Raw genomic sequence first — 23,930 nt, forward strand, 5'->3', positions numbered from 1 at the left:
TTTTAAAAATTTAGGAATGTCTTACCTGAAAAAAAATGCTAATTTTTATAGCATTCTATTATACTACACAGTAAAAATACAATATAAACATTCAAAATATTTACAAAATAATGTAACAGTAAGAAAAAAATCACCCAAATGCTCTAAAGTGGGCTAATTAGCATTCTGTTTCTATCACACAATGGCTAATAATACTAGTTGGGCAAAGTTAAAACAGGCTAATTATTAGGTAATTAATAAATAAAAAACTAACTTATTTCACTGTGTATGCAAAAAACAATACCAGTGTAATCTCTGTAAATTTGCAAAGAAATTTAGTTGCTAACTGTAGAAAACACTCAATAAGCATACTTACCAACCCCGAAGAACTTTGAAAGAACATGGTGTGAATGAAGTCAAGTCAGAAATTTCTTCTGTAAAATCTATACATTCACCTTGGAATGCTGGTTTACTGAATGCTTTGAGCTAAAAAAACAACACAACAATTAGAGAAAACAACTGTTTGATATCATCACAAAAGTAAAATAAAACCTTTAGTTTCATGTTCTTATAAAAAGTTCAGTGAAATATAAGACTCATGTTTTGTCTATTATCAATTAATGCATATTAAGGTAACATTTTCCTTAAACTCACGTATTTTCCCCTTGTTTTCAGGAATGTCATTATATATTTACCATTTTCATACATCTCTTGCACAAAATACTGGGCACAGAAGCCCCCAAACAATTCTACCTGTAAGAATCACTCCTCCACTAAAATGTGATCCTTGTCCACTGTATCAAACAATTGTAACCCCCTGTGATGAGGCTCCAGGTATAGAATAAGCAATTTAGAGCTGAACACAAAGGAGGTCTGGATCAGTATGAGGGGTGGCTGGTACACTTCTCCCTCCCAGTCTTCCGGATGCACAGTTAATAAAAGGGAAGAGAGAGCGAGCGTGCGCGCGGGCCGGGAAATGCGCAGGAGCAGCCGCAGAAGGTGATCGCGATGGGATAAGTGGGAAGTTTACAGTGAAGAAGGAAGATGCCTGTGTCCTGCATTTCAGCTCACAGGATTCAGTTTACTGATAAGGATACCTTAAATGTACAGCTTGTAGTTATATACAACCACATTTTTATTTTAGTTCTGTCAAGAAAAATCCATGAAATCTCAACTGTAATTCCCTTTAGGCCGGAGATATAATATCCGCAATTCTAGTGACCTTGGACCTACACTAGGTGAGAAAAAATTAATGGGCCCTATAAATATTTCATAATATATCAGAGCCTTGAAATAACGTGGGCCGCAGGTCCACCCTACACTGACAGGTCTGCACTGTCGCTAAGAATGCACCTTAATGACCCGTTTGCAGCAGGAGTACGAGCTCTCTTTTGAGCGGCGGATGGTCGCTGTAGAGGCCAATGGTTTGAGTTATGAGGAATTCTTTCTTGGCTGTATCATTCTACTTTGATGTTGCTTAGTCTGATATCAGAGATTAGCCAAAACCAGTGAGGTCAGAGAACAAATCCCCTGTGACCACCTGTGGCCTGCACAGGACTTCCTATTGCGAAAAAAGGCTGTTTTGTTTTGTTTTTTAATTTTATTTTTTACTGTATTTTTTCCATTACCATTTAGTCCCCTTGCACCCCCCTCCCCACCACAATCACCACACTGTTGTCCATGAGGCCTTTTTCCTTTTTGCTCCATCCCTTCACCCCTAACCACCCGCCTCAGAGCTGTCAGCCTGCTGTCTGTGAGTCTGTCTCTATTTTGCTTGTTAGTTCAGTTTGTTCACTGGATTCCACATATGAGTGAAATCATACGGTATTTGTTTTTATTCTAATTCTGGCTTCCGCCCTTCCAGCAGCTGGACAAAAAGTCCTTCATGTAAGGAGAATCTGGAAAGTACCTTGCACTGTCTCTCACATCATAGTTAAAGAAAATCTTAGCTGCTTGGAAGCACAGATTTTTTTTTTTTTTTTTTAATCCAAGTCTGGAACCAGGCTGTATTTGGAGCATTAAAACACCAAGAGACTCCCTGCTGTAAGGAAGGGTGACCCAGCAAGTGTCTACCACGATCTTTTCGGTGCAGCAGGCAGCAACAAAAAGGACGTCCACAATGCGGCAGATTTCTGGAACAATTTCCTGTATCAGAACAATTCTACGTGTCCAGGGAAATTGCCCCTAAATTCCTTGATAAGAGCATGTATTTTGGTTAGTAGTTTTTTTAGTCTTTTTTTTTTTTACCTTAAAGGTTTATAAAGCATGTGTCCAAATACACATTTTACTTCCAAAAATGTTTCCTACATGCAGTTTTAATTCACAGTAAGAACCAGAAAAGCCACATGAGAAGAGAGACCATGACTACTTCATTCACTACTTGTATTCCCAGTTTAATTCTTTTCATATTGTTGAGCTTAAGGTTTATATTTCAATATTTCACCATGAAATGTCAAATCCTGGACAGCTGACAATGTGAGTTAAACATGCGTTAGCTGATATGTACAGTAGCCATCTCTACTTTCAGTCTCAGTTTTCAAACTCAGAAGCATTAATTAAAATTTACGCACACACAAAATCTGGCAAAAAGTATCTTTTTGATTTATGGGTTAAAATTTTTCTTTACTAAAGTAATTTACCAAACTGAAAAACAGGGCTTAATGTTGGTCTGAGCGTATTTTCACTCCTAAAATGAGATTTGGTTCGTCCAAAATTTGAGCACAACCAGAAAAGCAACACTTCATTCTGACTCCCTTACAAATGCTTCAGAACAGTTCTCATAATAATGTTCTGGGGACAGTCCCTACAGAAACCAACACTGCACTCAAGACTTACAATAATTAAAATAATTAAACTGAGGTTTCTACTCTTGGGGAAGTTAAGTCCTGTGAAATGCTAACTATATAACTATTTTGGTTTCCTTTCTAAATTACTGTAGAATACATGTACAAAACTCAGAGAGGCTGCTTAGAACATAGGCAAGGAATCAGATAAACAAGAGGGAGCTGCTTTCAAAGCTCACCAGCCCTCTTCGCCATCTGGGGGTGGCTCGGTTCCTGCCTGCCCCTCAGGTGGAACTGAATGGAAGGGGGAAAAAAGACACGGTGCCACTGGTTTGCAAGGTGCCTTTTCTCATACATTGCCTTATTTCTTCTTTAGAACTATCCTTTGAGGCAGAAATGATCAACTTTATGATGATTTGCAGAAATGCTTTTTACTATGTACTCTTCATTTATGATATATATGAATAAAAGTAACAGGTCTGACAAACTAAATATGACAAACAAAACACAAGAGCTTTTGAACTGACCAAACACAGAGGTTGTACTCAACTTACCCACAATATCAGAATTTTTTAATGTATTATATTTAATCCAATATCAAAAAAAATTTCTACGAGAAACATTCTATCCTGTCTGAAAAAGACTTTCTGCTGCCCTTTGGAGCTCCCTCATACAAACATGATGATTGTGAAACAAAGAACAGTCTTGTTTCCAATCTTCTGTTACATCACACTCCGCACATTGTAGTGTTATGTACTTTCCCATCAATTACATATTCTACAATAATTGTACTTCCCTGATTGCTTAGAGAAGGGCTTTCTTTACTTGGAGATATAGTACTTCCTGAGTATTTCTGGCCTTTGGATTCTATAAAGATAATTTGGTTACAGTCCTGCTCTTTGAATCCTAGTGACATTTGGCTAAAGCTTTGTTTCCCTGTCCCTCATCAATAACAGTAACCACAACTATTAAAAATCCTGTAATCAGCCCTGACCGATATGGCTCAGTTGCTTTGATTGCCGGTCAGGGCATAGGCGTAGGTTGCAGGTTTGGCTCCTGGATGTGGCGTGTACAAGAGGCAACTGATTGATGTTTCTCTCTCACATCAATGTTTTTCTCCCTTTTTCCATCCCTGCCCCCTCTCTATAAATAAATAAATAAAATCTAAAAAAAAAAAAATCCTATAATCACTTTAAAATTCCATGTGGCCAAATTATGCAACACAAAAAAATATCCAGTTGCTTTTTCTTAGCCAGAATCATGTATAAAATGGAACAGGGGCTCAACAGTTAAAGAAATCCAAACTTCTGATTATGAAGGGGGACCCCACATAAAAAATTGTGCATTTATTCGTACATGTTTAAACCTCAGTCACCTTCAAAGTACTCCCCATTTGATGCCATACACCTATTGAGACTTTTTTCCACTACTCAAAAAAGTTTTTGAACTCATTGATTTTGATGCCTTTTAGCGCTTCTGCTGTTTTTTTGTTTCACCTCCTCCACATCGGCAAACTTCCCTTTGAGGACTTCTTTTATCAGGGGAAACAAAAAATTTGCCTGGAGTGAGAGCAGGAGAATATGGAGCATTGGGCATGGGGGTCCTGCCATTTTTGGTCAAAAACTACTGAACACGCAGCACTGTGTGGGCAGGTGCGCTGGTAAATCACTCATCGTGAAATGGGCAAGTGTGTTGAGAGTCTTCAAAAAAATTCCCTGCAGCTGAATGCGGCCTCTCGTAACGCCAGCCGCTGCACTGATACAGGTGGTTCCTAGGCACCTAGCAGGGGGAGCCTGTACTACAAGGGGCCAACTCGCCAGAAAATAATTGTTTTTTTTGGGAGTCCACCTTGTATATTTTGCAAGTAGACTTAAAAGATTCGAGAAAAGCAAAGTCCTTGGTTGGGTCAAAGGGGGGAAACTGGTTAGAATTTCCAGAGAGTGGTGCCTGACTACAAACTCCCTGAAAACTGAACTCACTGTTATAAGATTTAACTTAGGGAAATTTCTGATTTGGACTTGCTGGGGGGCAGGGTGATGATGACATTATGAACATGATCCACATGGTTTGTTATTTGTTTGGGAAAAAAATAAAAAATAAAAATAAAAGGACACCTGCTGAATATGAAGAACTCTGTAATGATCCTTTATATTTTGAGCTGGCAATTAGATTGGTGATTGAGCTTCAGTCAAAACTAGGCTCAATAAAAGGTGCTTTACACATCAGCAATATTTTTATTAGCATAATTCTCATGATGTAGATTAATCTTTATACACATTTTCTGGTTTTTCCTTAGGATGCTTGAAGTTACCTTTCACATCATCAGCATTAAAAAAAAAATTCTGTCTCTGACTTGAACTCTGAGATGTAACTTCTCCTTTATTCCACAGACAGAAAAAATTACTTTATCTGAACACAGCATCTGAATTGTCAATCTGACGATCACAGCTACTCATAAAGAAGAAAACACTTTTTAGTTGCTGAATGGAACCAGGATGCCCGCCAATGCTTTAGTTTTTATTTGGCTAAGTAAAGACAAAAAAAAAAAAAAAAGTTCTGAAAATTTGGTCCAGTGGAAATAAGAGCTTTGATATTCGGTAAACTAAGGAGGCTTTGTCTGCATGTTACCAAATGTCCATCTATTAACCTGTCAGAAACATTTATCTCACAAGGCAAGAGCTGAGCCATATCCAGAAAAATGAAGGGGGGTGGGTGCTGATTTCACTGGGTGTTTTCTGCTGCTTCCTTTTCTCTTTAAGTTGGACTGGAAATGCTGTGAAGAAAATCCTCTGAGTAATCTGCCCTGAACAAGGAAGTCCATAAAAAAGAGCAGGGACATAGGAGAGGGGACACAGAGCTTCAAAGAATGTGACTGTTATCTGTGCTTAAAACTCAGAAAATATGCAGTTAGGAATTATCCGTTTAACTCCTTAGTTATAGTTGATTCATGTGAAAAAGTGCTTTAAAAGTCCACAGTTCGAGTTTACAAACATTCAAAATAAATATCTGGCAGGAAGTGTCTCCAAATGCAACAGCTCGATTATACAGGGTGGAACAAAAGTAGGTTTACAGTTGTTCATACAGAAAAAGACATGTAGGTTATGATTATTACAAAAACTTTATTAACTCCATTGTTTTGAGTACTCATAATGGTAAACCTACTTTTGCCCCACCCTGTATTTAGAAAGGAAATGTTCCCAATAGGCCTGAGTTAATCAGAAAATAAAACCTGAAAGCATTGTGAACAGAAACATGGGTAAACGAAACTGATTTGAAATACATAAACACTGACAGGAACACAAAAAACATACACTCAAAGAGAAATATTCCGCATTATATAAAGCTAGCAAATACCAACTAATTAAAATTAATCAATATATTTGACTTTTTGACAGAAAATTTTCCAAATCTGTTACTTAAAACGAGACAGAGGAAGTAATCTCTTTCATCCCCTCTTCCTTCTATAGCTGTGCTGCTCATATCACGTCAGGTCTTTGGTGATGTAAAACCCTGAAAATGTGGTTAAGTTGCGTCAGCTACTAGAAAATGCCTACTTTGCTACTTCTTGTTGTGTGAAATGACATAAATTCTAAATCTCGATATGCTCATCAATAAATGGGAATAATCCTGACCTCAAAGTGGTTAGAAGCACTAAATAAGCACAATTTCATTTTTGTCTTTTTCACCCAGCCCCACAGCCTCCCTCCCTTCTGACAGCTATCAGCGTGTTCTCTATGAGTCTGTTTCTATTTTGTTTGTTAGTTTATTTTGTTTCTGAGATCCCACATGTGAGTGAAATCATATGGTAGTTGTCTGACTGGCTTAAGTTGGTGAAGGGATTAGGCTAAAAACAAAACCAAAAACAACCTCATAAACACAGACCACAGTACGGTGACTACCAGAGGGCAAGGGAGGTGGAGGCAGGTAGAAGAGGGAAAAAGGGGGAGAAACGGTGATGGAAGGAAACTCGACTAGGGGCGGTGAACACAGTACAGTATACAGACGATGATTATAGAACTGTACACCTGAAGTCTGTATAGTTTTATTAAACAATGTCACCCCAATAAATTCAATTAAAAAAGTTAAAAAAAAAAAAAGCATGATTTCTAGCCCTCAATGGATAATAAACGTTAGGCTTCAGGGTATTACCCAATCCTTCGAACCACTACCACTAGAGATAAAGAAGTAAGGTTGCAATTTTACTAGTGTTTTTAAAAAAAAATCTTATTTAGGTATTAGAGGTACATTTACATAATACACATGCCAAGACAGCTAGCTATTTCTCCATTGCAAGCCCCAAGGCCACATAATATACTGTGCTGAACAAGAACAAAACATTCAAGAACAGACGGGCAACATGAAAGAAAGAGAGGCAGAGGTTCAAAATGACCCCAAAGTGGTCAGAGCTGAACCTCTAACAGAAGGAAAAAACAAAAGGAACTGGGACAAATCCAGGCCAGAACAACCAGTAACAAAGGTGGGCGCTCTTAGGCTCACAGGTGCCAAGCAGAAGGCAAACTGCCCTGACACACAGCCACAAAAGGGTTATCTGAGGGAAAGGGCACGGATGCTTTCAGTAAACAATTTAACAAGCCCAAGGTAAGGCTATTTTTAAACATACCAAGTGTGGAGGCTCATTTATTCCAAGTGGTTCCTGAAAAACATTAAAACATTTAAAAAATTGTAACCATATAATCTTAGTTGTCTTTTTGAAAGTTTTGAAAATATTGAGTGGGGGGGAAGGTCTAGCCAACTGACTAGATTCCTTAACTTGGCCATGACCCTCCAATAACTTAATAACTTAATGAATTCTCTTGTAATAATTTTGTATTTATTACTATTTCATTTTGAGTAATACTGTAGCTAGAAGAAAAATGTGCCCCAATACCCATTAGAATGAAAGTCTGAACTTCCCACCATTCTCTCCCAACACTATCTCACGGGTACCCACACTCTCCTGCAGTATTTGTTATTACCCACGCTTTTTGTGGAACACCCTTTCCATCCCCGCTTCCATGCCTGGAAAAATTGTCTTTGTCCCTTAAGACATCACTCAATGCATTCTCCTCTGTGGCATGGCGCCCAGGTCCCCAGCCCCCGCACGCTCCCTTTCCCCGGCTCCCCCTCCACTGCCTACGCACTTCATTTTCTCACCAATCACTCTGTCATCAACTGTCCACACATCTATCTCCTCAAAGAGACCAAGACTCATGAGGCAAGTCTTATCCATCTATCTCCAGTGAATCAGTACAGTGCCTGGCTTATCAGAGGCACTAAATAAATGCTGCTTACTGAATCAACTCTACAAATTACAGAGCCACTTCATCAATGTGCTAATACCACATACGAGCTCTCTATGGAGTCTCTAGAAATTCATATGCTGTTTCGTTTTCTCTTTGTATACATATAACATACTTCAACAATTCCACTTTTAAAAGGCTGGTTCCACATATTCAATTATATGCCATGACATGCCACTGGCATTAGTTATGTTCATACTTAACTCACCAGTTGGATAGGTCGTATTGACATGATTATGTTATTTGATCCTCCCCAGTCAAAAAAGCATTTGTATTTCCCTTTCTCTAAAATGTACTGTTCTCCACAGAAAAACTTCTGCTGGTAGGCAACCCATCTAGGAGGGGAGAAAGGAAAAAGAACAGCAGTAATGTAAAACTGAGCAACCGACACTTTTAAATACCAAAGAACCTCTCAAGGTTTGCCAGGTGGGAGACAACTTACACTCCACTTTTAACATGAATGGATCTTGTTTCGCTTCCAAAGCCTATTTCTTCTAAGTCAGAGATATCCTGATTTGTAATGTCAATAAACTTCCCACTTTCCAGGTCAGATTCAAACAGTGTGATGGAAGATTCTATAAAATTCTAAAAAGAGGAAGAGGAAAGTTTAGAAAAATGTATGCATTTTGTTTTATGGATTGCTAAATCTTTGCACAATTTTCACATACTTGTAGAATAATTTTCACACACATAGCTCCAGGAAGAATTTTAATAGGCACTGGAAACAATTTTAACAGTCACTATTCCTACATATTGGTAGTTTTAAAAAAGCCTCTGTGTTTAATCAGAAAAACAGAACATTTTTATATAAATGGAAATCAGTCAACAGTTGGTAAATTGCTATGACTTAAAGGAGACCATATAGAACACCAACTGTAAAGGAAACTAAAGTCTCAATTATGCCTAAAGAGCAAAAACTACGTGAAACAAAATGGGCAATGAAGGAAAGAATTTTATGCACTTAAATGAAATTAAAAAAAAAAGTCTGCTTGACAAAAGAAAAAATTATTAAAAAAATAAATTGAGAGAAAATTAAAAACATTTTTAGTCAGAAAAGATATTTGAAACAAAATTGTCAGAAAAACTCTAAGTCCCAAATTAATAAATCAGCAAAAAACAGACAATTCACAGAAAATTAAAAACAAGCAAATGGCTAACTTCACTAACAAAAATAAATTCATAATAAAACAACTGACACAATTTTCACTTTTTAAATTAAGGCGAGGATCTTAAAATCCAGTTTTGTCTGGGAACACTGCTGGTGGAAATATACACTGGATTTCCATTTTAGAAAATAATTCAGAAATACACTTAAAAGGCTGAAATTGTTCACATTCTTTAAGTCTGAAATTAATTCCTTTTTAACTTGAGTTTCTTAACGAAACTAAACAGCAGGCAATTTATATGCAAAGATTCATTACTTGTAATAGTGAAAAGCTGTAAACAACATAAATGTTCAAAGCTGTATAAAGAAAAACTTTTATGCATCCACCACTTGATGGAATAAAGAGTTTTTAACATGCTAACAGTTAAATATAGCCTATACTTATTACCGGCTGAGAGTTTTATGTGCACTCTTTTCAAAAGAGCCACCACCAGTAATATATGACATTATATTACTATCATTCCCATTTTTCAATTAAGAAATTGAGTGATATATAATTATACTGACTAATATATAATGATATAATGTTAAGTAATATATGTGTATGTGTATAAGTACACACTTATAAAAACATTATCTAGATATCTGCCATTTTTCAGATGAGGAAACCAAGGCTTTAACAGGCCCATAAGCGATTTGCCTTAAAGCACCTGGATAAGCTCCCAACAGAAGTATGATGTTTAAAGCCTGGGTGCCACGTTAACGAACCTGGTTGTACTGACGATACGCACTTCCATCACCTGAAGCATCTGAACATGACTTTGACTCTTGAAAACTGAAAATGTGTAAGTAGTTCAAGGCAACTGGGAGCCAGTATCAATAGACACCAACCAAGTCAGGCCCAGCCACGGGGGGAAGGTCTTTAGCAGCTCTCAAATACACGGACCTCTCCTCTCACACTCCGGTGACTCTGGAATGCGCCACCTCTGCTTCTACTTATGTCTCCACAACTGCCTATTCTCTACTCCTGTTAGGGTTTTAGGAATGGGGGAGCAAGGGTAGGCTGAAAAATACCATGGGTCAGTCATTGTATTATGTTGGAGTCAAACAGGACAAAGACAAAAAATTTACAGATTTGTGCATGTGTGCTGTGTTAGGGCCCTTTCATTAACATATCCTGGGTTATGATGTGATGCACTCCACTAGAGCACTGATTTGCACAAATGACACTGTGTGGGTTGTGGGGGAGTGATGGCAGTGAGGAGGGTGAGTTGAGAAGCAGGCTGCAGGCACAGGCCACCTGGCAGGGATGCAGCCCAGAGCCGAGTGGGGTGGGAGGACTCCACTGCCACACGGTCCACAGAAAAGTACAAGTGCTGGCAGCGTATGAGTTCACAAATAAATCTACTCCCATGCTCTGTCTACCACTCGCAGAGACTTTGCCAAGGGGCGAGGGAGTCTCCCAAGTGGTGTTGCTCTCCTCTTTCCATCTTCTGCTTTTGTTTACTCCTGGCTTTTTGTGCCTTATAGCTTTTGCCTTCCATCCTTTTCCTAAGTTCCCTCTGAACCACACTCCAGTTTTGACCCTCTCTCCATTTTTCCTCAGACCTACCAAATATATGATATCTGATCTAGTTGACTAGTTGCCATCAATATGTGCCCCTTCTGGGCAGAGCTCTAACAAAAAAATTTTTAACTGTCTTCTTCAGGAGGTGACTGGAACAGGCACGCAGAGTCCTGTCCTGAGTACGCCCTGCGAGGTTACTAGGTCACTGTCACTCCCACTTTCTTGGGCATAATTAAATAATTTCAAAAGTCACACTCATTCCAATGGAGCTCCACAGCTTGAGAAGAATAAGGATGGGATGACCTCAAATTTATATTCCCTTTTATTTTTTAAATAAAAATCCACTGATAGTTTAATATAGGTTCAGGTACAGTACTCCTAGTGCTAGAGACAACCAAGAGCCATTGCTGCAGGACCAAAGATAAGTCTTAAGGATCAGCAGTTGGATTATTTTTAAATTCCATAAACTCCCTCAGCTGACTGGGCCCTGGCGCTCTTGTGCGCCCACCCGCCATGGGCGACATAACACGAGACACCAGTGCGGATCTAGCACATCCATTCGTTTAGGAGCGATACCGGGGTCTGCTGCATGCCACCTGGATTTGGAGGTCTGAGAAGAGGCCCAAAATCGGAAAATGATATACAAAGGCAAATCTAAAAAAGTCAGTAAAAAACTGAGGAAAAACAAGCCTACCAAGATAGTTTTGTTGAGGAAGCCAGGGAATAAAAACTCCTTCTTTAACCCCTGGAGCCTAAATACTGTTATATTCCTTCTGGTCTTGTCCTTTAAAAAATAATCAAGTCCAAGTCAACACATCTGCCTGACTCATTTAGAGTTAGGAACACATTTCTGCGTGTACTCTCCAAAGCACTCCGGGACACAGCTCATGTTATCCCCAAGGAATTCGTCCAGGATTTGACCTTAGTAGATCCACAGTGTTCTGCACACTGGAGCCAGGACATTAGAAAACTGCACTGTATTATGCAGTTTTTTCTCTCTATCCTATTGTTTATTTTTAAAATTTTTTAAAAATTATTTATTTTTTTAGAGAGAGGGGAAGGGAGGGAGAGAAGCACAGATGTGTGAGAGATACATTGATAGGCTGCCTCTCACATGTCTTCAACTGGGGACCTGGCCTGCAACCCAGGCATGTGCCCTGACTGGGAATCTAACTGGTGACCTTTAGGTTCGCAGGGTGGCACTCAATCCACTGAGCCACACCAGCCAGGGCTGTTTATTTTATATCACTTCAACTTAGATCTTAAGTATAGCAGTTCACTCTTTCCAAGGTTAAAGACTTCTGAGAGAGTCCATGTGGGGAAATGATGTCTCACAACAATTCTGCCTGATAACGTATGTAGGTCTGTAATAATCACAAAGTTTTAAATCCTGTATTATATACTTGAATTTTTCAAAGAGGGTAGACCTTATGCTAAGTCTTTTTGTCATACACACAGAAACAGTAATAATAAAGGGGATGGAAGGAAACTTTGGGAGGTGATGAATATGTCCACAGCCTTGATGGCGGCAGGGGAGTTTCATAGGTCTAACTTATCCCCAAATTCACTGTACCAGGTCTGGCACAAATAACACCCCTTCTTAATTATAAAATCTTTTATTACAAAATCATAAGCATGTAATTCTGTAACATAACAACACCAAATGCAAGCACACCATAGGAAATTTTAGGTGAAATGTTCAAATTAAAACTATAAATTATTACACCCATACTATTACCCTACGAACCACATTCGAACAGGCCTTACCTCTGCTGGACCCTGGGTGTGCAGCTTTTTAGATGTCAATCATGCCTCGATAAGATGTTTTTAAAAAAGAGACCTCCCTAATTATATGCTGTGTCTAGCAAATGTAAACATTTTAAAAGTATAACTTGATAAGTTTTTAAAGCATTTTAATAATATATACATATTTAAATTCTATATTTTCTAAATAGGTATAGGTTTTTTTAGTGTATTTCATCTGCAAATGCTTTAATGAACATAAATTTAAATAACTAAACTGAAAGTTCATCTAAGTAATTATTTATTATATGTATGTGTATTATTCTGCAATGTGACCATGTATTTAGAGCTACAAATGAAATGCTAATCAACCTTTGGTTGAATGAGATCCAGTTTTCCATTGTTAACGTGCTCTTTTAGGCTGACCATTTTGTAAATGAGGAAGATGAATGACATGGCAGAGGCTCCAGAGTAAGGCAGGCTTGTCCTCAAATCTCAGCTTTACACTCGGGCACTATCTCTTAGCAGTTCAGTTTCTGTGTCTGTAAGATGGGAATCACAGCTCTCTCACTGTCTTGGTGAAAATGAAGTATACGTAGGCATGTAAAGTGTTAGAATATTATAATGAGAGTTAGTAAAACATCTTTAGCTATAATCTAACAACTAATTTTTTAATTAAAAAAATCTAATTTAAAGAGAATAGATTTTCTTTGAAGGGTATTTTTATTTACATAAAAATTGTGTGTCATTTTTGTAAATGCTGCAAATTTTGTGTGCAGCACTAATTAACATGCCAATTTATGCCAATTTTTCCAATGGGCATCATCATAGACTATATGAAATATTTATTTAGCTATACAGGATAGGGCAAAAGTAGGTTTACAGTTCTACTTTTGGATAATTATTATTCTTATATTATTATTTACTTATTAATTATTGTATTTAAAAGGAAAGAATGTAAACCTACTTTTACCCCACCCTGTAGAGTTATAAGTATTCATATCTTTTCACATTTTCCACTGTTGGTAGATTTCAACTAGTGATAGGAGGGGTTTTTTTTGTTTGTTTGTTTGCTTACTTCCTTCCTACCATGCCATTTCTTGATTTACTCACCAAAAAAGATCCTTCGAAACTACTAATCTAACCAGACTCACTAGGTCTCAAATCCCTCAGTGGCTCATGATCAAGTCAAGGAAGAAAAAAAAAATCTGAACTCTCCAACATGGCATACAAGGCCACTCATTATCTGGTTCTGCACGCGCCTTGCCAAAGTTCTCCCTGACACTCTGACTTCGCTTCATTTCCCAAACACACCCCCTTTTACTTAACATGGCAGTTTCTCAATCCCAGCACTATTAACTTTTTGGGTCAGATGATTCCTTCTTTAGTAGGGGGTGGGGGTAAGGGGACTCTCCTGTGAACTGTAGATGTTTACCAGGATCCCTGGCCTCTACCCACAAAACATCAGTAGTGCCCCCCACCCCCAAGTCATGACAATACAAACTTTCTACAGACACTGCCAGTGCTCCCTAAAGGGTAAAACCATCCCAGGCTGAGAACCACTGGCTGACACCCTTACCTTTGCACATGTTAATCTCTTGCTAAAACTGCCCCTACTTTTCCCGTTCGCCGTGTCCTGAATTTTTTCACTTGGCTAACTGCTGAACTTGAAATTTCAACTCAGCTGTCATCTTAATCTCTTCTCACTTCCATGCAGGAGTAACTGATCTTTTTCTGATTGCCCTGAGTGCTTTGTGCTCAATCCAATCACAGTGAAATTATAGTAAACATTTTTATAAGTGTCACTTCCCTACCAGACTGCCTGCTCTGCGAATCAGGGACTGTCTCTGGGCACTATATTTCCAGCACCTGGCACAATACAATGCAGTTATCAAAGCAGGTGCTCAAAAATGTGGAATCAATAGATGAAAAAGTAATATAAGTATTCTGGCGTAATTGTGGCAGTTAAAAACAGGCAAGTCACATAAGCAGTTCAATTTTGTGCTGTCTGGTTTTAGAAACATTTTATAACCTCATGTTCTATCAGAGGTCATGTCCAGGTTTTGTGGAAAGATACAGAGAGAGAAATTAAGAATTTGGGCGCTCACTCACAGCTTGTAAGTACCGGAAAGACAAGATGGGGCCACTCAATGCCCCACAGGTAGTGCTGTCTTCAAAATCTCCTTCTTCAAGCAAGAACTGCAGGCCTTTAAAGTGCTCTTTTTCATAGGCAACCCACCTAGAAATACACAGGACAGCAACTGAGCTATTAATAAAAATGTAGTCAAGAAAGCAAGAAAAAATTATGATAAAGTGCCTAGTTCCACATGACAATATATTAAAAAGCAACACATTTGTTTTGTTACCATTTACAAAGACAAATGTTGTATGCTTCTTGGATCAATAGTTTTTATATTCAATAGTTGGAAGGCTTTTCCCAACAAAAGGTTAACTGTTGTAGAATTGCACCAAAGCAGTGTTCATCACATGTATGTGCTGTGGTCTGATACCACATCTCGAAATGGCTGGAGAATAGTTTGCCAAGCAAGAAATTAATAGAGAGCACAAATAAGCAATGAAAAGTTACAAACCCACAATGAGATTCAAAGATTATCATTCTTTTTTTACTCATGAAGCCCTTCTGGAACCACAGAATGATTACTCTTTAAGCATTTATTTAGGGTTTAAGTCAAAAGAACCCCTCACCAGGCTTTAGACCTAAAACACATTATAGGGGGATTTAGCAAAGAGAAAGTGGGAAATGCCACGGAGCTGGGTTAGCCCTGGTGGCCTACACATATACAAACATTTCTCTAAATATTTACAGAGGGAAGTGTTGCTCCTACCATTTTATCAGCGGTGATAATGGAAGCAGGTGGTAGAGCACTGTTCAGGGACACAGGTTTCTTGACTTCTAAAACCATCAGTAGAGAACACTGCTATTAAGCTCCTCCACGGAACTTACATTTTACGGAGTAACTGGAGTAGCTAATGCAGTGTGGGTATAGAGGGTTCACAGCAGGCGCTGACCTGCTTAAATGTGCCTTCAGCTGCACTGGGCACGTTCCAAGGATGACTATTCTGGGCTCCTGGGTTGGGGACTTCTGAATTCTGGAGTTTGACAAAATGAAGCCTGGTAGGGCTACAATTATTATTATTTTTTTGCCTCTTTTTCCGCCCCTACTATAGTTGTGAAGATATAAAAAATATTCAAAGAATTGTTTCTATTGGGTGCAAAATTACAGTAGCTGCTCAGTGATGGGTCTGATCCCGAGGGCACGCATGGGAGGCAACTGGTCAATGTTTCTTTTTCAAATCGATGTCTTTCTTTTCTCCTCTCTCTCTCTAAAATCAATAAACATATCCTTGGGTGATGATTAAAAAAAAAAAAAGGCACAACCCAATCAGGGCAAAGATTTTCTGGGGTTCCTGCCCCAGTAACTGCTGATTGAGACTGGGTTAGTACAATGATGGTTACACTTGGGATTACACTTAGGGCTTCTTTGGGGGCTTCCAAAAGGAGTCAGGGCCAGAGGGTAATTAATATAAAAAGTGCTCGACTTTGAAACAGACAGCCTGGGCTACTTCTTAAGGAGGGAGGGCTCACTGCCAATTCCTCAGCACAGAAAGTTAACCATGATCTACAGAAGAGAGGATTGAAACCAGGGCTCTCATTCGTGTTCATCATCTGTGAAAAAATAATTTTATTTGCAATTCTTAATTTCTGTATTGGATTTAGCAATACTAAGCACTGAAGTTTTAGAAACTGTTTTCTGTATTTAATCGCTCTGTAAAACCAAGAGTTCACAGAAAGCTATTCGTAACTAATATATTTTTTATTTCCCATATTATCAAAGGAATTTATATCTTCAGGCTAAGGAAGGCTGTTTTTGCTCTGCTTAGCACTTTTCTTTTGTACTGACATTCAAAAATAGACTACTAAATCAACTATTGAAAATATGACACTCACACTCCACCAATGACACGAATTGATCCAATTCCATGAAAGTCTCCATCATTTTTTAAAAAATTTGGGACAGAATCTATATGTTCACTAAACCCTTTGGCCTGTCCACGGAAGTGAGGTTTTTCATAAATAATAACCTGAAAAATATGAAAAAAATTATTTAACATGTTGATACTTAGAATAAATATCTACTCATTTACTGAAGTGGTACTCAAGATGACAACATGAATAAGGATCACTGTTTTTTCATTAATATATTTTTATAATACATCACAGTGTCTAATATTCACAAGGAATAAACAAGTCTTTAACATCATAAAGATAAAATATCTTAATGAATAGTATACTTCTGTCAGATTAACACACTCAAGGCTGATCTCACTGCTGTGGTTACCAAATCCGAGGGCCATCTCATAGGATGAACTGTCTTGAATTACCTTTCTAAGTTTATCCCTGTGGCTAGGATTTAGTACATACCTGCCTTATATTTATGGAATTTTCCCTTTAAGAAATAAAAGTCTCTTGTGGTTCCAGGGCATAATAATGAATTATCTATTGATTTGAGAAAATATATGCTATTTCTTATAACACTGCTTCTATGGTCATTACTATTCAATGGGAAGAAATAGGAAGGCAAATTCTTGAATCTAAGTACAAAGCTTCCTAAAAATAATAAATGACTGAAAAAACTATAGAGTATTTTTACTCCATATTTGACTTAAATTGGAGGGGGTGGTGGGAAGGTGAGTGTAGAAAGAAATAAATTTCCAGCATTTCATTTACTTCAAATTTGGATTGCTGCAAGTATTTCTCTTTTACCATTTTGATGCTCTTTATTCCTAAGTATGAGCTGCCCTTAGTATGTGGGAGTGCTAACAACACTAGTCTATCCATACCCTATCACCTGGTCCTATCTGTGGCCAATGGCATAATTTGTGCACAACTGGCAATCCATGACCTTGGTGAATTAAAATCCGATCCTTAAAACACATTGAACCAGTGAGTAATAGATCTCTTACTTTTAAAAACTGATAAAATTATGCAGACAAATAAACATGCAGCACTGCTCCTGCAATTTTCTTTATTAAGTTTTCAACAGGCACTGTATTGGAAGTAATAAAGTTTTATTTGAATTTAATACATGCTATGTATACTGAACACACTCAAACCAAGAAGGAAGCAATAATTCTTTAATGAGTAGGCCATAAACTAACATTGAACAACTTGAAAATTGTGAGTGGCTATGATAGCCACTCCATTCATATACCTCTACAACCTGTCAAACTGCAAAGGTCGAAGGAAGACCCGGCCCACTGCACCTGAAGTTCTGATTCAGCAAACAAGGAGATTGAGATGGGAGTCACTCTGGGAGGGTCGTGTCATGGTTAATTCTGCATCTATTAGGTCCCTGGTCTGAAACTCTGGGTACAAGGCAGAGTCACCCGGGAGGTCTGAAACACGTGACTACACCCGAGACCAAAAGAGTTATTTCTGTGAGGGGAACCCGGGCTTAAGAATTAAAAAAAAAACAAAAACAAAACAACCAAACAACTCAGATGTGCACGATTCCATCATACAGTCAAGATGTATGATTAGATGCACTCTGACATAAAGTTCCAAAAGACTCCATTCTATGTGACTGTGAGAATGATAGTCAGACTCATAAATTAGGAAGCCCCAAACCGGAGGTTGGGACGAGTTGTGTCTTGTTTTGGAGGACGGAAGAAAAATGGATAAACCCCTGCCTCCATACCTGCCTTTGGAGGTGCTGTGACCTAATTCAACAGAGGCTTGTTTGCATCTTTGGTCACTGCACTGTTAATCTTCTAATCTCTATTTATACATATTTCATAATTCTATTTCTACCTTTCCTTCCCGTATGTGCTTAATCTTCATACCGCTACCACTCCAGTGTTTACTGCCTCTACCCTTCTAATACTCATGATTAAAAAACTGCCACCTGTCTGACAAGAGCTACCTGCACCTTCTGATCATCCTTGGTCGCCTTGAACGTCACTCCCAAATGCCTGTGAGTTATCTCCATTTGAATGCCTAGCTGCCACCTATATCTGACCCCAAACAAAAATCAAACTTCCTACCTCTTCACCTATTAGTAGGTGCTTACTGCGCTTGCCTGGGTTTTCAGTACAGACCTCGAGCTGTGCATTCCGACCCTGCTCCCCATTCCCCGCCTGGGCTCTCAGCAACTCATCTGTGCAGTCACTTCTACCACCCCAACATCCACGGGCTGGCAGCTGTTAGCACATACCCAGGCAACTATTTTCTGTTTTAATGGTTCAAATAACTTAAAGATTAATCCCCAAACTTTTTGGCCTACTGCAAGAGTCTGCTCAAACTTACCTTTAAGTTCATAGGCATTTCCACTTTTAGTCCACCCTTAAAAAGATGATGAGAAATTTTAATGTTAAACATATAAATATTGAAAATATTTCAAAGTAACTGTGATGTATATAGGTTATATAAAAACCTGATTAGTGAAGATTACATACCAGTTAAATTTAAGTTGTGGTAAATTTAAAATTTTTTAAATAGAACTCTATAATCGTTAAAATCAAGTAAGACTTCTCTACATTCATGTAGACAGGGCAAAGGATATTAAAAAGATACTTTCAGGTTACAATAACTACAAGGAAGGAATTGAACTTTAGTCCTTAAGCACACATGAACCTTTAAAGATTTAATTGCATTACAGAGTAAATAAAAATAAGAGTGGAGTTGCTATATTTACTTATTTTTTAAAATTATATTTCATTGATTATGATATTGCAGTTGTCCTGATTTTTCCCCCTTTGCCCCCATCCACACAGCACCTCCCACTCCCTCAGGCAATCCCCCCACCAGTGTTCATGTCCATGGGTCAGGAGTATAACTTCCTTGACCGCTCCATTTCCTATTCTGTACTTTACATCCCGATGGCTATTCTGTGACTACCTATTTGTATTTCTTAATCTCCTCATCTCTTCCTCCAGTCCCCCACAATTCCCTCCGATCTGGTGACCATCAAAACGCTCTCTGTATCCATGGTTTTGTCACTGTTCTTGCTTGCTTAGTTTGTTTCTTAGATTCAATTGTTGATAGATTTGTATTTTTTGCCATTTATTTGTTCATAGTTTTGATCTTCTTCTTTTTCTTAAGTCCCTTTAACATTTCATATAATAGTGTTTGGCAATGACGAACTCATTGATGAACGATGAAAAACTTTAGTTTTTTCATGTTTGGGAAGCTCTTAATCTACCATTCAATTCTAAACGGAAGCTTTGCTGGGTAGAGCAATCTTGGCTGTGTGTCCCTGCTTTTCATCACTTTGAATATTTCTTGCCAATCCCTCTTTGCCTGCAAAATTTCTTTTGAGAAATCAGCTGACAGTCTTACTGATACTCCCCTGTAGGTAACTAAGTTCTCTTGCAGCTTTTCAGATTCTCTCTTTATCTTTAACCTTTGGCATTTTAATTATGATGTGTCTTGGAGTGGGCCTCTTTACATCCATCTTGTGTGGGACTCTCTGTGCTTCCTGGACTTGCATGTTTATTTCTTTCACCAAATTAGGGTAGTTTTCTTTCATTTTTTTTTTTCAAATAGACTTCCAATTTCTTGCTCTTTCTAGACTCTTTTTGGCATCCCTATGATGCAAATATCGGACCTCTTGAGGTTACCTCAGATGCTGCTTATACTATCCTCATTTTTCTGCATTCATTTTTCTTCTTGTTGCTCTGATTGGTTGCTTTTTGCTTCCTTATATTTCAAATCATTAACTTGATTCTTGGCTTCATTCACTCTACTGTTGTTTCCTTGAAAATTGTTCTTTATTTCAATTGGTGTATTCTTTGTTTCTGACTGGATTGTGTTCATGCTGTTGAGGTCTTCACTAAGTTTCTTGAACATCCTTATGACCAATGTTTTGAACTTGGCATCTGATAGATTGCTTATCTCCATTTCGGTTAGCCCTTTTTCTGGAGTTCTGATCTGTTTCTTTCACTTGGGCCATGTTTCTTGTCTCCTGTATTTGTTTCTCTGTATTAGGTAGAGCTGCTCTGACTCCGTGTCTTGGTAGTGTGGCCTAATGTAGTAGGTGTCCTGTAGGGTCCAGTAGCACAGCTCCCCTATCACCCAAGCTGGGTACTAGAGATACGTCCTTCATGTGGGCTGAGTACACCCTCTTCTTATAGTTGAGCCTTGGTTGTTTCTGGCAGATCAATGGGAGGGATTTACCCAGGCCAGTCAGCTGCAAGGATTGGCTGTGACCACTGACATCAACCGCCATCCTCTGTAGAGGATCAGCTGTGCAGGAGCAGGGTAGTGGTGCCTTGATGTGGGCTGTAGCTGCCCACTGGGTACATTGGCCCTGGGGCTTCCCGGTTGGTGCAGGCCAAGGTCAGCCCAGAACTGTGTTTTGCCAGGGCCACTGTGTCTGAGCTATAGAAAAATGTGAGATGGCTGCTACTTGTGCTGGGCTCGGAGGTTCCCAGGGGAAGCCAAGCTGTGAATCTAGGCTGGCTGCTGCTAGTGCCAGGCCTGGGGCTCACTCAGGACAGCTGTTGCTTGTTTGAGAGGATTTAGGAAGTTGTGAAGCATGAGCCAAGACCAGCCATTCTCATGGAAAGGCAGCCTGGATGGGCCCGTAAGTTGCATGGGGCAGTGTCTTTGAGGATCTCCAAGGCAGGCCAAACAGTGTTAGCCAGGTTGATGTGGTCTCAGACATGGTACCAGCTTGCCATCTCAGTCTGGATGTATATGGTGTCTTTAATTCCATAGTCGTCAGACTTCCACTCAGTTTGATTTCTGATGCTTTGGAGTGATGGTTGTTCTATATTTTGGTTGTAATTTTGATGTGGTTGTGTGAAGGGGCAAGATGTGTTTACCTATGCCACCATCTTGACCAGAAGTTGAAGCACTAGTAAATTAAAAAACTCTCAATTGGCAGAGGAGATTTCCAAACCACTTATTATGAAATGTCTTCTCTACAATTGCTTGGGCTTTCTAAATTAAAGAGAGCACTTCTTCTTGCAAGTTTTGTCAATACTTTTTATCACGGTTCATGTCTTTGTGGCTCAAGGTTGTAGAGCATAAAAAGTACCTCTCTCTTCACAAAAACTCTACTTCTATAATGTACTTGTTTCTAATACAATCCCACATTATGAAATTTCCTAAAACATCTTAGTTCTTCTTGTTATATTTTTAAAAGGCACAAAACAACAAATATGGAACATTTAATTCACAGTTTGTCCCTCAATAAAACTGTTTGCAAGAAAATAAATGCTGCACAGACTCATCTTTAAGAAAGCCCCCACTGATAGACCTGCCATTTATTATTAATGCTGAGCTTATCACGCATCACTACAAGGGAAGACTGTAATTTACAAGTGACTTATAATAAGCATAAAAAAAATTCAGAAGTTTATTAACTATTCAAAAATTTCACAGAACAACACTTAAAAGGAAATTCCGTGTATTGTGATAAACTTGGCACAAAGTAATTTCAGACATTTGTCTTCTGAAAAATAACTACAAATTTTCACATAGATATTCTCTACAATATAAAGGAACAGAAAAACAATGAATCAATAGTTTGTTAATTCAGTAGTATTCACATTTTTCAGGACTGAGATGCATGAGCAATCATCATAACTATTTAATTTTGGATTCACAGGTACTTGGAAAAACATTTCCTTTTAAATTTGCTTACCATCTGAAGTGGATGCAATGATTTCATTTCTGCTGCAGAAATCTCAAAGAGCCCATGGTCCTCCTCCAAAACTGTAGCTTGTCCCTTAAAATTAATATCTGGGTAGGCAAGCCAACTAAATAAGAAAGGAATGGCTTGTTAAAGTATAACAGGAATATCTTAGTCTGGTTCTGTAAAAATTAAAAGTAAAAAGGACTACATAAAAACAAAACAAAAACCCACCACAATTATACATATAAAACATACTCAATGTGACTTCACTAAGGAGCATACAATGACTTAAAATGTTATTAAGTAGACCTTCAAACACTACCTGTCCTATAGTAAGTCTATCATATGTTTTCCAAGCATTACAAACTTCTAATACTTAAAAGGTGTGAGCCCTTTAATTCAAGCAGAATATAAGTGAGGTATTACTATCATTCTACTATATCCCGTTCTTTTTAAAATTGGAACAATCAGAGGTAGGGACTCCACCAGGCAACTTACATCTTTGACCTATATTTTTAGAATCAGTATCAGCCTATTGGCTGCCTCAGCAATGGTATATGATATTAGATTCCTAAAAGACTCAACTAGCTCCCACTTAAATTTGATAGTTATAAACACTGCTCATGAACAGGATTAATTACTGGGTCTGCCCAAGAGTTTTAATCCATGGTTGGTGAAGATGAAGAAAGATGTCCTACAATGACCGCAAAATTCTACATCATCATCGTCAAAACAGGTGAAAACAGTGAATGAGAGAAGAGGGGTCCATGTTGAATCAGGCATCACAGAATTTGTGATTCTAGCCAGTCTGAGGCTGATGAAAGACAAAACTCAGAGCCATACTCCTGAAGACACCTTTGGAATCAGAAAGGCCTAACCTGGGACCAATCACTTAATTTCCTCTTCTATAACATGAGAGTAGTTTCCCCTGCCTGGCAGGAAAAGCGGAGTGATACACAAAAAGGCACCATACCCCTGCACTGCAGTGGCACTCACAAACCACTAGCACTGAGACACTCTGGAAATAGTTTGGACGGCAGAATTTTAGGCCAGGGACATATTTTCATTTCTCAGTCCTAAAATTTGGTGTGGAAAAAAGACGATGGATGCATCTATCAAGAACAATGTCTGAGAATTTCTATCTGCTCCTGTGAGTCATACATCAAAGACTTAATAGGAGCTAGAGAAAGACAGAATCTATTTAATCCCTGCAATAGTCTTTCTTGGGTATGTAGGAGTATAAATAAAATTAACTAACACTTCAGGAATATGTATGTCACCTACTGAAATGTGAAACAAAAAGTTAACTTTCGTGGCTATCAATCACTGTAATAAAGAGAAATTGATACATACACTCCTGACTTCACAGTGAAGGACACAGATTTGGGGATATTCAGCTCTTCCAAATTAGGGACTGCTTGCTGTATGTAGATAGGACAACATGCTGGGTCAGACTGTGGGCAAAGTTCTATCTCTGGAATACTGCAGTCCTGAAAAAAAAAAATTGGCTTTGAAATCGTCTAAAGAAACACACAGTCCAGTATTCTCAACACCCTGGACATGCAGTTACAGTTGTTCTCATTGTCCAGTTAAATTTCTTCACAACAGCAGCATAAAGGAAATACTGTTTCTCTGTAGCAGTTTTTAAAATAAAAAAAAAAAAATTATTTTTTTTACATTTTCAATTACAGTTGACATTCAATATTATTTTGTATTAGTTTCAGCATATAGCATAGTGGTTACACATTATACAGTTCATGAAGTGACCCCGGATAAGGTTAGTACCCCACT

General features: G+C 38.3%; 1 protein-coding gene across 3 annotated transcripts in view; it reads right to left on the bottom strand.

Annotated features, from left to right (window-relative positions):
* CRYBG3 (crystallin beta-gamma domain containing 3) overlaps positions 1-23,930 on the bottom strand; it is a 113,157-nt gene that overhangs the window by 28,174 nt on the left and 61,053 nt on the right. For all 3 annotated transcript variants that reach the window (XM_054577398.1, XM_054577400.1, XM_054577399.1), the window contains 9 exons: positions 23,493-23,629; positions 22,149-22,263; positions 18,806-18,841; positions 16,448-16,581; positions 14,590-14,716; positions 8,505-8,647; positions 8,271-8,397; positions 7,384-7,416; positions 356-465 (listed from right to left, as the gene is read on the bottom strand). In XM_054577398.1, the coding sequence (XP_054433373.1) occupies positions 356-465; positions 7,384-7,416; positions 8,271-8,397; positions 8,505-8,647; positions 14,590-14,716; positions 16,448-16,581; positions 18,806-18,841; positions 22,149-22,263; positions 23,493-23,629 (962 nt within the window). The remainder of the gene's footprint in view (positions 1-355; positions 466-7,383; positions 7,417-8,270; positions 8,398-8,504; positions 8,648-14,589; positions 14,717-16,447; positions 16,582-18,805; positions 18,842-22,148; positions 22,264-23,492; positions 23,630-23,930) is intronic.

The sequence above is a fragment of the Pteronotus mesoamericanus genome, unplaced genomic scaffold (assembly GCF_021234165.1).
Source record: "Pteronotus mesoamericanus isolate MK-2021 breed Mesoamerican mustached bat unplaced genomic scaffold, CSHL_Meso_final contig_42, whole genome shotgun sequence".
Lineage (NCBI taxonomy): Eukaryota > Metazoa > Chordata > Mammalia > Chiroptera > Mormoopidae > Pteronotus > Pteronotus mesoamericanus.